Here is a 16,104-nt window from a genome sequence, read left to right as displayed (position 1 = left end):
CCCTTCAATGGTGGAGTGATGAAACACAGTAGCTTAGGATTCCTGAGGCCAAACTTTCATTCTTGTATTTCTTCCCAAATGTTCCTTGGCTAATACCTTGAGTGTATTTAACTATTTTTGCCAGATTTAAAAAAAAATTATTGGATTGTACTATTTAACATTTCTCTTCTTGAGAATAGAGGAGACATTTTAGTTATGCATTTATTTACTTTGTGGCCCTTAATAAAAGAGTCCAGCTAAAATATAATCAGGAAATCTGTGAAAATCCTAATGCATTATGAAGGAATGAAATTTGGTTTCTGGAATGTAGCATGACAGTTACCTCTTCTACCCACAAGATGGCGATACATTGTTGTATACTGCTACCAAAATGGAAACTTTTTCTTTAGGGTCCCCCAGCTCTAACTAACACACACACACACGCACGCACGCACGCACACACACACACACACACACACACACGATATCCAGAAATGGAAGCGACAACTATAAAAATAATTATTTTTTTCTTTAAGGAATTTTCTTTTAGTGCAGAAGAGAGTTATTGAAATAGAGATATTTAGACTTTACATTTATGGGAGTTGTTTTCAGTGTTATGTTCTAGAAAATTCTTTGAGTCATCAAATTTTAGTACTGTTTAGCAGCAGAAACACTTTAGGGCATTGGTCTAGGCAAAAATTTTCTGACCAAGACTTCAAAAATGCAGGCAGCAAAACCAAAAATAAACAAGTGAAATTGCATTAAACTGAAAAGCTTCTGTGCAGCAAAGGAAACCATCAACAAAGGGAAGAGACAGCCTGTAGAAAGAGGGGAAATACTTGCAAACTATTCATTCTACAAGGGACTAATATGCAGATTACACAAGGAAGTCAGCAACAAAAGTCTTACTGAAAAATGGGCAAAGAGTCTTAACAGACATTTCTCAAAAGAAGACATACAAGGTGCCAACGGGTGTATGAAAAAATACTCACTCTCACTAATCATCTGGGAAATGTAAACTAAAACCACAAGGAGTTATATCTCACCCTAGACAGAATGATTAGTATCAAAATTACAGACGAGGATGGAGAGCATAGACGACTCTTATTCACCGTTCATGGGAATGTAAATTAGTATAGCCATTGTGAAAGACAATATGGAGGTATCTCCAAAAACTAAAAACAGAACTACCAAATGATCCAGCAATCTCATTACTGGGTATGTATCCAAAGAAAAGAAAATCAGTAAGTGAAAGGGATACCTGTACCCCCATGGTTATTGTAGCACTATTCACAGTAGCCAAAATGTGGAATCAGCCTAAATGTCCATCAAGCTGACAAATGGTTAAGAAAATGTTGTGTATGTACACAATGGGATAGTATTCAGCCATAAAAAAAGAATGAAATCTTTTTGGGGGCAACATGGATGAACCTGGAGGACATTATGTTAAGTGAAATAAGTCAGGCACAGAATGATAAATATTGCATGATAATGGGAGATAAAAAATTTTCTGGGCCTGTTAAAGTAGAAGGTAGAATTTTCTCTCCCCACTCGCCCTTCCCGGTCTCTTTTCTGTTTTTCCACTCTCCCTGCATGTGATCAGAGTTTTTAGCTGGCACATATCAGTGAGAACATGTGATATTTGTCTTTTTGTGCCTGGCTTATTTCAGTTACAGTAATGACCTCCAGTTCAACCTATGTTGCCACAGATGACATAATTCCATCTGTTTTTTTTTTTATGGCTCTGTTAGTATTCCACTGTGTATGTATGCTGCATTTTCTTTATCCATTTGTCCGTTGTGTCTTTGATGGGCACTTAATTTGATTCCTCATCTTTGCTATTGTGAATAGTGCTGTAATAAACATGCGAGTGGCAGGTTATTCCTTTGATATATTGACTTCTTTTTGTTTGGGTGGATACAGTAGAGGGATTGCTAGATTTAATGGTAATTCTATTTTTAGCTTTTTGAGAAATCTCTGTAATGGCTGTGTTAGTTTCCATTCCTACTAACGGTATTTATAAGACTTCTTCACATCCTTGCTAACGTTACTTTTTGTCTTTTTAATAATAGCCGTTCTGACTGGGGTGAGATGATATCTCGTGGTTTTGATTTGCTTTTTTCTGATGATCAGTCATGTAGTTTTCTGTGGGCCATTTGTATGTCTTCTTTTGAGAAATGTCTACTCATGTCCTTTGCCTCCTTTTTAATGGAATTATTTGTTGTTGTGGTTTTCCTGTTGAGTTGCTTGAGTTCCTTGTATATTCTAATGTTAGTCGCCTGTCAGATGAATAGTCCACAGATATTTTCTCCCATTCAACAGGTTGTTTCTTTACTCTGTTATTTCTTTGGCTGTGCAGGAGCTTTTTAGTTTAATTGAGTCCCATTTGTCTATTTTTGATTTTGTTGCCTGTGCTTTGGAGATCTCAGTCATAAATTCTCTACTTAGACCAATGTCCAAGAGTTTCCATAGGTATTTTTGTAGTTTCAAGAAAGTATTTGGGCATTTTCTGAAACACTCTAAGTCTGAAGTATTCTTGGCTTTCCACATGTTCCATGCTGGTTATTTGACCTATACTTAATATCTCTTGTCCCATTATTTGTTCCAAATAATTTATCATTCAAATCCTGTGATCTGGTTTTTGGCCTGTCTTCTGCTGCAGACCAGAGGGCTTCCCCTACTGTAAAAGTTCACAGAATTTGCTTCTAAAGTGCTACAACAATCATGTGGCTAGTTGAACCTCTGTAAACCAGTTAAGTCTGAAATAAAGAGTCTCCTACCTAGGGGTGAGAATATTTCTTTCTTATCCTCTGTTTTCACTCCCTTCCCCCACCACCTAATCCAATCAGTTATCATGTCCTACTGAACACTTTTCTTGTATACTTTCTTTCTTTTTTTTTTTTTTTGAGTTGGAGTCTCACTTTGTCGCCCTGACTGGAGTGCAGTGGCTGCTCCCGGCCACCGCAGCCTCGCCTGCTGGGCTCCGGCGATCCTTCCGCCTCAGCCTTCTGAGTAGCCAGAATTACAGGCGGGCGCTACCACGCCCGGCTGATTTTTTGATTTATTGTAGAGATGAGGTCTCACCAAGTTGCCCAGGCAGGTCTCGAACCTATGGGCTCAGGCAATTCACTCACCTCAGCCTCCCAAGGCACGGGATTATAGGCTGAGCCACTGAGCCCGGCTCTTTCTTTCCCGTACTTAAACTACTCTGTCCTGGCCTAATGTTTCATAATTTCTTATTTGGCAAATGAATAAAGCCTCCTATCTGGTACTCTGTTTCCATTTGCTTTGTCTTCCTAACCCCCCCTCATATATTTCTCAACATTTCGCCTTAAGCATTAGTTTGATCCTGTTAATAAACCTTGCATAACTTTCTCATTCAACAAACACTTGAGGATCTACTATGCGCTAAGTATTAGGGCTTCATGATAAAATACGTATGCTCTCTGCACTCATTTACTTACAGTTTTAACAGAAAAATACTCATTCGGCAGAGTTTCCTAAGCACCTTTAATGTACAAGGTATAGCCGGGCTTGGTGGCTCAGCCTGTAATCCCGCACCTTTGGGAGGCTGAGGTGAGTGGATGACCTGAGCCCGCGGGTTCGAGGCCCGCCTGGGCAGCGAGACCTCATCTCTACAATAAATCAAAAATCAGCCGGGCGTGGTAGTGCATGCCTGTAGTTCCGGCTACTCGGAAGGCCGAGGCGGAAGGCTCGCTGGAGCCCAGCAGGTCGAGGCTGTGGTGGCTGGGAGCGGCCACTGCACTCCAGTCTGGGCGACAGAGTGAGACTCCAACTCAAAAAAAAAAGAAAAATGTACAATGCTGGTTTGGAGTGAGGGAAACTGCCATGGTCTGTGCCCATATACAGCTTACACTACTTTGGAGGAGGGGACGGACCTTAAGTTAATAATTATAGCAAGTACTTGCTTACTTGCTATAATTATTAACTACTCTGAGGGAAAAGTCATATGACAGTCATATGATAGTTCAGAGATGTAAGCTGGTGTGAGGCAATCATAAAAGGCTTTCTAAAGAAGTACCATTTAAATCGAGACTTGATGTAGGAATTTACCAAATATACAGAAGGAAGGAAGAGAACATGCAGAAAGTACATGAAGGAAAGTTCGGTTTCTTCCAAGAATTGGAAAAAAAATCCCAAGTAGTTTGACAAGGGGTCAGCAAATAATGCCTCATGGGCCCAATCCGGCCACTGCCTGTTTTGTACAGCCCATGAGCTCAGAATTGTTTTTACACTTTTAAATACTTGGAAAAAAAAATCCAAGCAATAATATTTCATGACTTTTGACCTTCGATGAGACTTAAATTTTAATATCTGTCAGAAAGCTTTACAGGAACGCATTCGTTCATGTGTTGTCCATGGCCGCTTTCTCGTTACATCGGCAGATTTGAGTAGTTGAGGCAGAGACCATGTGGCTCACAGAGGCTAAAATGTGGCACTTCACAGAAAAAGTGTGCTGGACCCTGGTTTAGACCGTGATGGGTGAGGAGAGAATGGGACAAGATGAGGCTAGAACAGAAAAATCCTGGACTTTGATTTGTAGGGGCTCACAGAGGTTGTTACAATTTTAATCTGTAACTTGACGATAATGAGAAGTCTTTGAAGGATTTTAAGCAGAGGAATGACATGGTTAGTCATGTGTTTTAAAAATGCACTTTTTTTTTTTTTTGCGTTTTTGTTAATAGCCATTCCAGCTGGGGTGAGATGATATCTTGTTGTGGTTTTGATTTGCATTTCCTTGATGATCAGTGATATTGAGCATTTTTAATAAACCCATTGGCCACTTGTATGTCTTCTTTTGAGAAATTACTCTTCGGGTCTTTTGCCCATCTTTAAAATCAGATTATTAGGTTTTTCCGCTATTGAGTCGAGTTCCTTATATATGTTAATCCCTTGTCAGCTGGATAGTTTGTCGTATTTTCTCTCATTCTGTAGGTTGCCTCTTCCCTTAATTGATCGTTTTCTTTGCTGTGCAAACACTTTTCAGCTAGTTGTCATCCCATTTGTAGATTTTTACTTTTGGTGCTTACGCTTTTGTGGTCTTACTCCAGAATGCTTTGGGTTTTAAATGCTATAGGCCAATGTCGTACAGCATTTCCTCAACAATTTACTTTAGAAGTTTCATAGTTTCAGGCCTTACATTTAAGTCTTTAATTCATTTTGAGTTGATTTTTGTATATGGTGAAAGGGGAATGGATAATGAAAATGTGATGTATATACCTAATGGAATAGTATTCAGCCATAAAGAAAGAACGAAATCCTTTTCATTTGTAGCCATGTGGATGGAACTGGAGGTCATTATGTTAAGTGACACAAGCCAGGCACAGAAAGATATATTGCATATATTCTCATTCATATGTGAAGGCTAAGAAAGTGACTCTCATGGAGTTAGAGAGTAGAATGGTGGTTATCAGAGGCTGGGGAAGGAAGGGAGGAAGAGGAGGAAAAGGAAAGTCGGATAAAGAGAAGACAGAAAGATGGAAGGAGTAGCTTCTCCTATTTGATAGTGCAGTAGGAAAATTATTGCTCACAGTAATTCATTACATATTTCAAAAGAACCAGAAGAGAACGGTCACATTCCCAACACAAAGAAAAGTAATTGTTTTAGGTTATGGATATCCTGTCACCCTGACTTGATCGCTTCACATTGTATACAGGTGTCAGAATATCACATGCTCCCTAAAAATATGTGCAACTGTTATATATCAATACTATTTTCCCCAATGCATCTAGCTTCTGTATGGCAGACTTGAGGAGTCCATTGTGGATGCAGAAAGATGCATACAGGAAATTATAGCAGCCTAGACGTGGAATGATGGTGGCAGTGGAGATGGAGAGAATACTAACAAAAAACTGAGCATTTACTATGTCCTGAGTGCTGATACTTTTTATACTTTGTACTTAATTTTTTTTGTAGCAGTCCTATGAAATAAGAATAATTTTTTTTAATGTATACATGAAGATACTGGAGCTTTAAAAGGTTAAGGTACTTTCACATGACTAGTAAGTGGTAGAAGTAGAATTCAAAGACAAATTTACCAAGTCTAGAATCTGGAATATAAATTTATCTACTATAACTATAAGAAGAAAATATATCTTAGAGTTTACCAGATATTTTGTACTTGATAGATACGTAAGGAGAAGACAGTATCAGGAAAAAATTTCAGATTTCTAGCGTGCATAATTAGATAGATGTGTACCAGATTCCAGATCCTCTTCTTTTCAAATGCCAGGTGGTTCATTAAAGTTCTTTAATGTATAATTTTCAGAAATGTAAATTATAGCTTTCTTGCAAATATGGAGTGAGCATGTGTCAAACATTTTATTAAACTCATTAATTAATGAGGGACTAAATAACACCAGTTCAAATAAGAATTTGAGAAGCAAGGTATTTATGGGCAATTTAATAAAGGAATGTTGGGGTTAGATTGCTGGGTTAAATACAAACCTGCTTAATGCCCAATATGGCAATAAACTGTAACCTTTGGGATTGTCTTTTTCATAGACAGAATTTTTTACATCATCAACAGACAACATCCCCAAGTTAACCTCTGCCTCAACCTAGTTCTAAAAATAACCCCGTCAGTAGAAAAGCAGTTAATCAAAGGTTAAGCTCAGCACTGCACTGAAGGAACACTCAGCAATGTCTTTTAGCTGTGTCCAAGGTTTTTTATAATTTTCCTGATAGTTCACAAAGTTTTTCTCTTCCCTCTTTTAATACTGCTTTTTCTTCCATATATTATGATAGTTCTTGGCATATCTCTGCTGTATGAGTAGAGTGCCTTGACCACAAAGTACTTTTAGCCTACATTTTCTATTTTAATCACCACCACAACTGTGTGAAATATCATTGTTCCCACTTAACAGGTAAGAAGGAGAGGCACAGAAGGGCTCCTGGCTGGTTTGAAGCCCATGGTTTGTTAGTGACAGAACAAGGATTCATTTAAACTCGGGATCTTCTATTTCAATTTTGTTTTTTTTAACTGTCTCAGACTGAATGCAGGTAACTCTCTTCCCAGAAAATTGCAAGCTCTCCGAGGATTTGGTTCTATTTTATTTTTCTGTGTGTGTCTCACTGTACCTGACATATACGTTCTGAGTCCTTATTTGTCAACTTGAACCCTGACAAGTAAGAAACCAAAGTAAGAAACAGATGATGAATATACTTTATAGTTACTGCCTGGCGTGCTTTTCTTTTATTGCTGTGTGTTAAAAAGACTTGGCTATGAAACCAGCTTAAAACCGTGAAATATCAGTTCTTGCTTATTTATTTATTTTTTTTGTATCTGACAGATTTCCAGCACAAGATAACCGTGCAGGCCTCTCCCAACCTGGACAAACGGAGAAGTCTAAACAGCAGCAGTTCCAGTCCCCCAAGCAGCCCCACGATGATGCCCCGACTCCGAGCCATTCAGTGTGAGCTTTCTCTCCACCAGGAGTGGGGGAAGGGGCTTCTGTGTTTATTTCTGTCGTTTACTTGGCCTGGATTCAAATTGAGCAGCCGTGATTTTATAGCACGTTGTGAGTACGGGACATTTCACAGGTGCCACAACTATTCGGAAGATCTGGCCTTAGGTTTCTTCGTCTGATTTTCTCATATGCACAAGAAACGAATTTTGATATGACCAGGCCTCAGAGTAGAAAGTGAAATACCACCTCTGGAAATACTTTGTGAAACGCTTGCATGCAAAATTAGCTTAACCTCAATTATGTCATCAGTCACTTTGAAAAATGAAATCAGGAATTCAGGATTACTTCTATTTGTTTCCTTGTTTTGTGAGAAAAGAAATATTTTGCTTTTGGGGATTTAGCTTCACTTTAGGCTTGACCAACCTAGTACTTCAAAATTCCTCATAGTGTTTTGGTTTTGGAATGAGTATCCAGCCTGGAGGAAACAGTGGTTTTGCCTAACACCTTTATTTGTACTGCGAGAGTTTTTGTTAGGTCCAGAACCAGAGTTTAATGGGATGAAATAAAATTGTTGATTGTTTTTCAAAGATGAGTCCAAATAAATTTCAAAAGTAGGCTAAGCAAAAGAGAAAAAAAATTCCAAAAGAATTCTCTAATGAGAACCAAATTTCCTTTCCCCCCCCCCTTTTGGTTTTGAAGACCTTGGCACCAGCTGAGATTTCTTTTGCGAGTTCCCAGACACCAGAATCCTCACAGTATAGTGAAATGGAATCTAAATGAGGCTATTGTCATAGAATTTAAGGGACCATCTTCTATGACCACTGATTTGTTTTTCCGAGAATGCGTTTTTCTAAAGCCATCTTTTGGACCTTGCCTTTGCTTAGGCAGAGTAAGGGCCTCAGGGCTGGTCTCCCAACTCGTGAAGGGACGAGCAGAGAGAAAGCCATGGTTGGTGTCTCTGCTTTTGCCCAGCCGTTCCCCTGCTCTCTTCCTTGTGTCTTCACCTTGTGCCCTTGGGAATACTTCCTCACTTCTGGGCAGGCCTGGTTGGGCCCAGCATTTTTACTGTTAAAGTGAATACTTTTGGCACTTTTCAAGTAAATCCCTGTCCGGCCGAGGTGTCATCACACCAGCTTACGGAAGCGCTTCCTTGACATCCATTCCCAGAAGCAATGGTGAAAACAATTCATCCCAGGCATTCCAACAGGGCCAGCTTAATGTGTAGGAACTGTGGGCTTCTGTTCTCTAACCTGGGTCTTGTCTTCCTTCGGACCTTGAAAGTTTGAAAGCCTCCTCTTCGCGTCTGTGTCACTGGCTTGCTGGGAAGTCCCCTTGTGTCCACGCTTCAGGAGAAGGTGCAGTTGAACATGGCCTCTGGAGCCACCTGTCTAGGATTGGGTCCAGGCTCTGGCTCTACCACCTATGATCCGGGACAGGTTCCCTACCCTCATCAAGCTCCAGATTTCGTTTCTGTGAATCGGTGATGATAGTGGTTTAAAGGAGCGAACTGTATAGCAAGCAATCAGGACAGTACCTGGCATGGGGTGAGAGCTCTGTATATGCTGACCATTATTAGGATCATCATTCAGATCGTTGTTATTGCTCAGAAACTGCTTCTGGCTTTAAGGTCTCTTGCTATTGTCTGCCTTTCATTGCATGAGCATATATTCACTTTGAAGACTATGTGTTTCTCAGGTGCATCGGGGGGCATTTATGTGTACCTCTGGCTTAGGAAAGTGGGCTTCTTTTCACTGGAAGTTGGAGAGGTTATCTGGTACATTTCCCCTGGGCCCAAAGATGGGAAATGTACATAAACTTGAGAAAAATTGATTATGAAAACATTGCAAGAAGCAAAAAAACATCTGAGACTGAAGGAAGGGGGTCATTATATGTATTGAGAATTATGGGAATCATCTCAGTAAAACTGTACAAGAAAGATAGATGCCCTAAAGATTCTTTACAGAATACCAAAGTAAAGGGCCTTAGGGTGTTAGCATGACTTTGGATAAAAAGGTGACTATTTCACCATCATGCAAAGAATCATTATCTGATATGCAGAGCACCATCTGATATTTGCGCAAAATATTTATTTTCTTCTTATACCTACCTCTGGTTTACTCTAATAACAGTTATTATTGTATCATATTTAGCACACACTTCTCTTTGAAAATAAGAATGATTGAGTTTACTGATCCTCTGGGAATTTCAGCTTTCAAGGTATAGTCTCACTGTGGAAGTCTTAGAACCAGGACAAAAGCATGCCTTTCCCCTCTTGTTGGACAGAATTGAAAAGCAGAAAAGTCAATCGTGTGGCCACCTGATATTTCAAGACCCCGCTGCCATTATATATCCTTGACGTATTTTCCAGTAATAGAGTATCACAATGAACAGTAAATTTGTTTTCCAAAGAGGTGATCCAAGCTGAAAATATCAGTAACCCTTCCCCATTCCACCCCATTGTACTTATCACCCTGCATAACAAATAAAAACAAAGATGCTTCTGCTCACGGAACATAGTGATGACAAGTCAGTGGTGGGTTGGGGGAGGTAGATATTAAACCAAAATCTCCATGAAGGCAGAGGCCTTGTGACCCAGTTGTAAGAACAGTTAACATTCCTCCAAGAACTTACTGCGTTGGGGGCACTATTCTAAGCTGTTTCCATGTCGTAACCATTCAGTTCTGAAAGTAGTCTCATACAGTGGATACCATTGTGATCCCCAGTTGAGGCAGAAAAGTCACAAAACTTGATCCAAATCAATAGCTACAAAGTGGTGAAGCTGGATTCAGACACATTTCTAAAGTGTAGACTCTAAACCCTCCCTTCTAGCTTTTTAGCACAGTAAAAGTTCAATAACTGTTGAAACAAAAGATAAAATTCCACAGCATATCTAGAAGGGGGAAATGGGAGGGGCGGAAGACGTGAGGAAATGAAAGCCAAGAGACTGTAAGATAGCTCTGGCAGCTCAGGTGGGTAGGTGGGTAAGTCAGGTAGCCAAGATAAACGGGGGTCTGATAACCCCCAGCCTTTTCCTGCTCTGTTACCCTCATTTAAATGAAAACTGCTGATTCATCCCTCTCTAGTTCTACTGTAAAAACTCTTTTAGCAAAAAGAGCGAACAGCAACTTCTTCAAGATTGTGCAACACATACCCACATACACTTATGCAAGCATCTACATTTATATGTGCAGACATCCACATACCCACACGTGAATTTTAAAATGTGGAAAATACTGAAACGTACCGACGAAATCAAGCATCACTTGAAATGTGTCTTGTTTTAAAAAACAATATAAAGACATTAAATTTTCATAGTTATTTGAGAGTTGGAGGGGTGATCTCTCGGGGGGTTTGCTACATAAATCAAGTGCGTGCAGGTGAGGTTTGGGTTTCTGGTGAGCCCACTCTCCCTGCTAGTGGACATGGTCCCTGATGGACGACTGTGTCATCCCCTCTTCCTCCCTCCTTTTGCAGTGCCCGGTGTTTGCTGTTTCTGCTTTTGTGCTCACATGCCCAGTGTTTTGGACCCGCTTACGAGCGAGAATATGCAATATTCAGGGTTTTTTTCCTGTGATAGTTCCCTTAGAATGACGGTCTCTAGCTGCATCCATATTGCTGCAGATGACATGATTTTATTCTTCTTTATGGTTGTGTGGTATTCCATCGTGTATATGCACTACATTTTCTATATCAGTCCACTTTCATTGGGCATCTGGGTTGCTTCCATGATTTTTGCTATTGTGAATAGTGCTGCAGTGAACATATATGTGCAGGTCTCTTTGATAGAGCAGTTTAATGCTCCTCTGGGTATATTCACAAAAGCGAGCTTCCTGGATCATATGGTAGCTCAATTTATAGTTTGAGGAAACACCACACTGCTTCCACAAAGGTTGAAATAGTTTACATTCTCACCAAAAGTGCAAGAGTGATCCCTTTTCTCCACAGACACACCAGCACCTGTTTTTTGACTTTCTAATGATAACCATTCTGACAGTGCGAGGTGGTGGTATCTCATTGTAGTTTTGATTTGATTTTCTCTGATTTCTAGTGAAGCTGAGCATTTTGTCTTGTTTGTTTCTTAGATATCTTCCTTTGAGAAGTGTCTGTTTTATGACACTACATTATAAAGTACTTTTTTTTTTTTTGAGTTGGAGCCTCACTCTGTCGCTCAGACTAGAGTGCAGTGGCCGCTCCCGGCCACCGCAGCCTCAACCTGCTGGGCTCCGGCGATCCTTCCGCCTCAGCCTTCCAAGTAGCTGGAACTACAGGCGCGCCCTACCACGCCCGGCTCATTTTTTGATTTATTGTAGAGATGAGGTCTCACCAAGTTGCCCAGGCGGGTCTCGAACCCGCGGGCTCAGGCAATTCACTCACCTCAGCCTCCCAAAGCGCAGGATTACAGGCTGAGCCACCGAGCCCGGCTATAAAGTACTTTTTTTTTTTTAAGTTGGAGTCTCACTCTGTCGCCCAGACTGTAGTGCAGTGGCTGCTCCCGGTCACCACAGGCTCGACCTGCTGGGCTCCGGCGATCCTTCCACCTCAGCCTTCTAAGTAGCCGGAATTACAGGTGTGTGCCACCATGCCCAACCCCTTTTTGATTTATTGTAGAGATGAGGTCTCACTTGCCCAGGCGGGTCTCGAACCCGCGGGCTCAGGCAATCCACTCACCTCAGCCTCCCAAAGGTGCGGGATTAGAGGCTGAGCCACCGAGCCCGGCTTTTAATGGAGGACTTGTTTATTTTTTCTGTCAATTCATTTGAGTTCCTTATACATCCTGGATATTAGACCATTGTTAGATGCATAGCTTGAAAATATTTTTTTTCTTTTCTGTAGGTTATCTCTTTACTCTCTTGATGGCTTCTTTTTCTGTGCAAAAACTTTTTAGCTTAATAAGGTATACCTGTCAGTTTTAGCTTTTGCTACATTTGCTTTTGAGGACTTTGCCATGCCATGGACTCACTGCCTACTCTGATGTTCAAGAGGGTGTTCCCTTCGTTTTCTTTTAAGATTCTTATAGTTTGAGGTTTCACATTTAAGTCCTTGATTCATTTTGAGTTAACTTTTGTATATGCTAACAGGTAGGGGTTCCGTTTCTCTCTTCTGCATGTGATTAGCCACTTTTCCCAGCACTATTTGCCAGATATTTCTTTTCCCCAGTGCTTTTTCTTTTTGTTAGCTCTGTCAAAGATGAGTTGGTTGAAGATCTGTGGTTTTATTTCTGTATTCTCTTTCCTGTTCTCTTGGTCTATGTGTTTGTTTTTGTGGTAATGCTGTCTTGGTTACTATAGCCTTGTAGTAAAGTTTGATGTCTGAAAGTGTGATGCTTCCAGCTTTGTTCTTTTTGCTGATGGCTGATGATTGCTTTAGCTATTCGGGCTCTTTTTTGCTTCCATATGAATTCCTGTGTTGTCTTTTCTAGATCTGTGAAAAGTGATACTGGTAATTTGACAGGGATTGCATTGAATCTGTTATTGCCTTGGGTAGGATGGACATCTTGACGATATTGATTCTTCTAATCCATGAGCATGAGATGTTCTTCCATTTGTTTGTGTTGTCCTTGCTTTCTTTTCTTTTTATCAGTTACAGTATCTTTTAATAAGTTGAGCATTTTCTTTTTTCTTTTAAAGAGTCTGCTTTCTTTGAGCAGTATTTTGTCGTTCTCACTGTAAAGTTCTTTCAACTCTTTGGCTAGATGGATGCTGAGGTATTTGTGTGTTTGTGTGTATGTGTTTGTGTGTGTGTGAGTATTGTGAGTGGTTGTTGTGTTTTTTATTTAGTTCTCAACCTGCTTCTTGCTGGTGTAGAGAAATGCAACTGTTTTTTGTGCATTGATTTTATAATCTGAGACTTTACTTAAGTCATTTATCAGTGCAAGAAGATTTTTGACAGATTCTCTAGGGTTTTCTAAGTATAGAGCCATATCTTCTGCAAAGAGGGATGATTTAGCTTCCTCTTCTTCTATTTGGATACCCCTAATTTCTTTCTCCTGCCTGATTGCTCTGGCTGGAATTTCTAGTACTATGTTAAATAGGAGGGGTATGAGCAGACACCTTTGTCTTGTTCTGGTCCTTAGAAGAAATGTTTCCAATTTCTATCCATTAAGTATGATGTTGGCTGTAGGTTTGTCACATAGATGGCTCTTATTATTTTGAGGAATGTTCCTTCGATGCCTAGGTGTTTGAGGATTTTTATGAAGAAGAGATGGTGGATTTTTCTGTATTTAATGAGATTATCATGTGGTTCTTGGTTTTACATCTGTTTATGTGATGGATTATGTTTATTGATTTGTGTATTTGAACCATCCTTGTATCCTGAGAAGGAAGCCTATGTAGTCATGATGGATGATCATTAAAATGTGCTGTTGATGGGATTTGCTAGAATATTATTGAGAAATTTTGCATCTATGTTCATCAGGAAAATAGGCCTATAGTTTCCTTTCCTTTGTGTGTCATTGTCATTTTGGGATATCAGGACGATATTGGCTTTATAGAATAAGTTAGAGAGAATTCCTTCAATAAATTTGGTATCAGTTTTTCCTTGCACATCTTATAGAAACCATCTGACCCAGAGTTTTTGTTTGTTTTTTGTTTGATAAGGAGGTTTCTTATTACTGAGTTTATTTTGTCGATTGTTTTTGATCTGTTTAGGGTTTCAGTTTCTTCCTGTTTCAATCCTGGAAGGTTATGTGATGCCATGAATTCCTCTATTACCTCCAGATTTTCTAGTTTATTCCCATAGGAATGTTTATAGTAATCTCTGATAATCTTTTGTATTTCTTCAGGGTCAGTTGTAATATTGCCTGATTTATTTCTAATTGTTATTCAATTTTTCTCTGTCTTTAAAAAAAAAAATTAAGCCAGGCTCGGTGGCTCGGCCTGTAATCCCAGCACTTTGGAAGGCTGACGTGAGTGGATTGCCTGAGCCCGCGGGTTCGAGACCTGCCTGGGCAGTGAGACCTCATCTCTACAATAAATCAAAAAATCAGTCGGGCGTGGTAGTGCACGCCTGTAGTTCCAGCTACTTGGAAGGCTGAGGCGGAAGGATCGCCGGAGCCCAGCAGGTAGAGGCTGTGGTGACCGGGAGCGGCCACTGCACTTCAGTCTGAGTGACAGAGTGAGACTCCAACTCAAAACAATAAAAAATAAATAAATAATTTTTAAAAATTAATTTTGCCACAGGTCTGTCAATCTTACTTATCCTTTTAAAGAGCCAGCTTTTCATCCATTGATCCTTTGTATTTTTTTTTTTTGGTTTCATTTAGCTGTGACTTTAGTGATTTTCATTTTTCTACTAATTCTGTCTTTCCAACTTCCTTAGGTGCCTGTTAGCCTGTTTACTTGAAATCCCTCGACTTCCTTGATATGTGGGTGCAATGCTATAAACTTCTCTTTCAGCACCACTTTTGTCATACCCACAGGTTTTGGTGTGTTGTGTCTTTGTTTTCATTTGTTTTTAGGAATCTTCTGTTTCTGCCTTCATTTTCATGTTGACACAAGAGCCATTCCGAAGCATGTTTAATTTCCATATATTTGCATATTTGGGGGAAGGGGGGGTTCCTGTTGATGATGATGTTTATGTTTATTCCACGATGGTCTGAGGAGATGCTTGGTATGATTTTGACCTTTTGAAATGGGTTCACGCTTTATTTATGTCTGAGTATGTGGTTGGAGTATGTTCCATGTGCTGATGAGAAGAATATATATTCTGTGGTTGTTGGGTGAAGTTTTCTGTAGATGTCTGTTAGGTCCAGTTACTTGGGTATTGAGTTAAAGTTTCAAGTTTCCTTTTAGTTTTTTGCCTTGATGAGATCTGTCCAAGGCTGTTAGCAGATTATTAAAGTCTCCAAGTATAACTGTGTGGCTGTCTGTGTTCTCTTTCAGTTTGACTAGCAAATGTCTTCTAAATCTGGGGGCTGCTGCACTGTGTACATATATATTCAGGGTGGATATTTCTAGTTGGTTGATTGAGCCTGTTATCACTGTGTAGTGTCCTTCAGTGTCCTTTTTAACTTTTGTTGACTTGGTCTGTTTTGTCTGATACAAGAATAGCTTTTCCTGCTCTTTTTTGTTTTCTATTTGCCTGGTAGAACTTTCTTCAGTCCTTTACCTTGTGGGTGTCACTTGCAGTGAGATGGGTTTCCTGAAGACAACAGAAGGATGACAGATGCTTCTTTATCCAATTTGCCACTCTGTGCCGTTTGAGTGGCACATTCAGTCCATTCACATTCAAGTTAACCCTTTGAACTCATATATTTCCTCTGAGGGGACATTGTAAATCTCGCAAACCACATGGATGTCCCTTCTCAGGGGTCATAAAGAGATTGTTGGTGACTATACAGGACAACCTTATGCAAATGCAAATTTTTCAAAACTGTATGTTTCCTTAAAGTTTTCTATTCAAATTGCACCAAAAAAAAGCAAATAAAGTGATGGAATATATACTGAGATACACTTTTAAAACATCAGCTGATATCAAGTAGAAAAAGAATGTGTGAAGTGCTTTCACAGTGGTGCTGACACTTCTTTGTAACAGAAGGTAACAATAAAGAGTGTTTGTATGAGAAAGACAGCTGTGGGTGGACCCCTTGTATCATAGGGCATAAATTGAACAGATAGATAAGCAAGTTATTGTAACCTTAAAGGAAGGGCACTTTCGAAGTTGAAGTATTGAAGTATGCTTTTATTTTTTTTTTTG

The 16,104-nt window shown here is 39.7% G+C and overlaps 1 protein-coding gene across 1 annotated transcript in view; it reads left to right on the top strand.

The window, feature by feature from the left end:
* The window catches only part of MAP3K21 (mitogen-activated protein kinase kinase kinase 21), a 46,933-nt gene that overhangs the window by 18,290 nt on the left and 12,539 nt on the right, over positions 1-16,104 (top strand). The window contains exon 5 of the mRNA XM_008052368.2: positions 7,294-7,416. Within this exon, the coding sequence (XP_008050559.1) occupies positions 7,294-7,416 (123 nt within the window). The remainder of the gene's footprint in view (positions 1-7,293; positions 7,417-16,104) is intronic.

This window comes from Carlito syrichta, unplaced genomic scaffold, assembly GCF_000164805.1.
Source record: "Carlito syrichta isolate Samal-C Ts95f unplaced genomic scaffold, Tarsius_syrichta-2.0.1 Scaffold273707, whole genome shotgun sequence".
Taxonomy (NCBI): Eukaryota; Metazoa; Chordata; class Mammalia; order Primates; family Tarsiidae; genus Carlito; species Carlito syrichta.
This window is presented reverse-complemented; position numbering and strand designations above follow the sequence as displayed.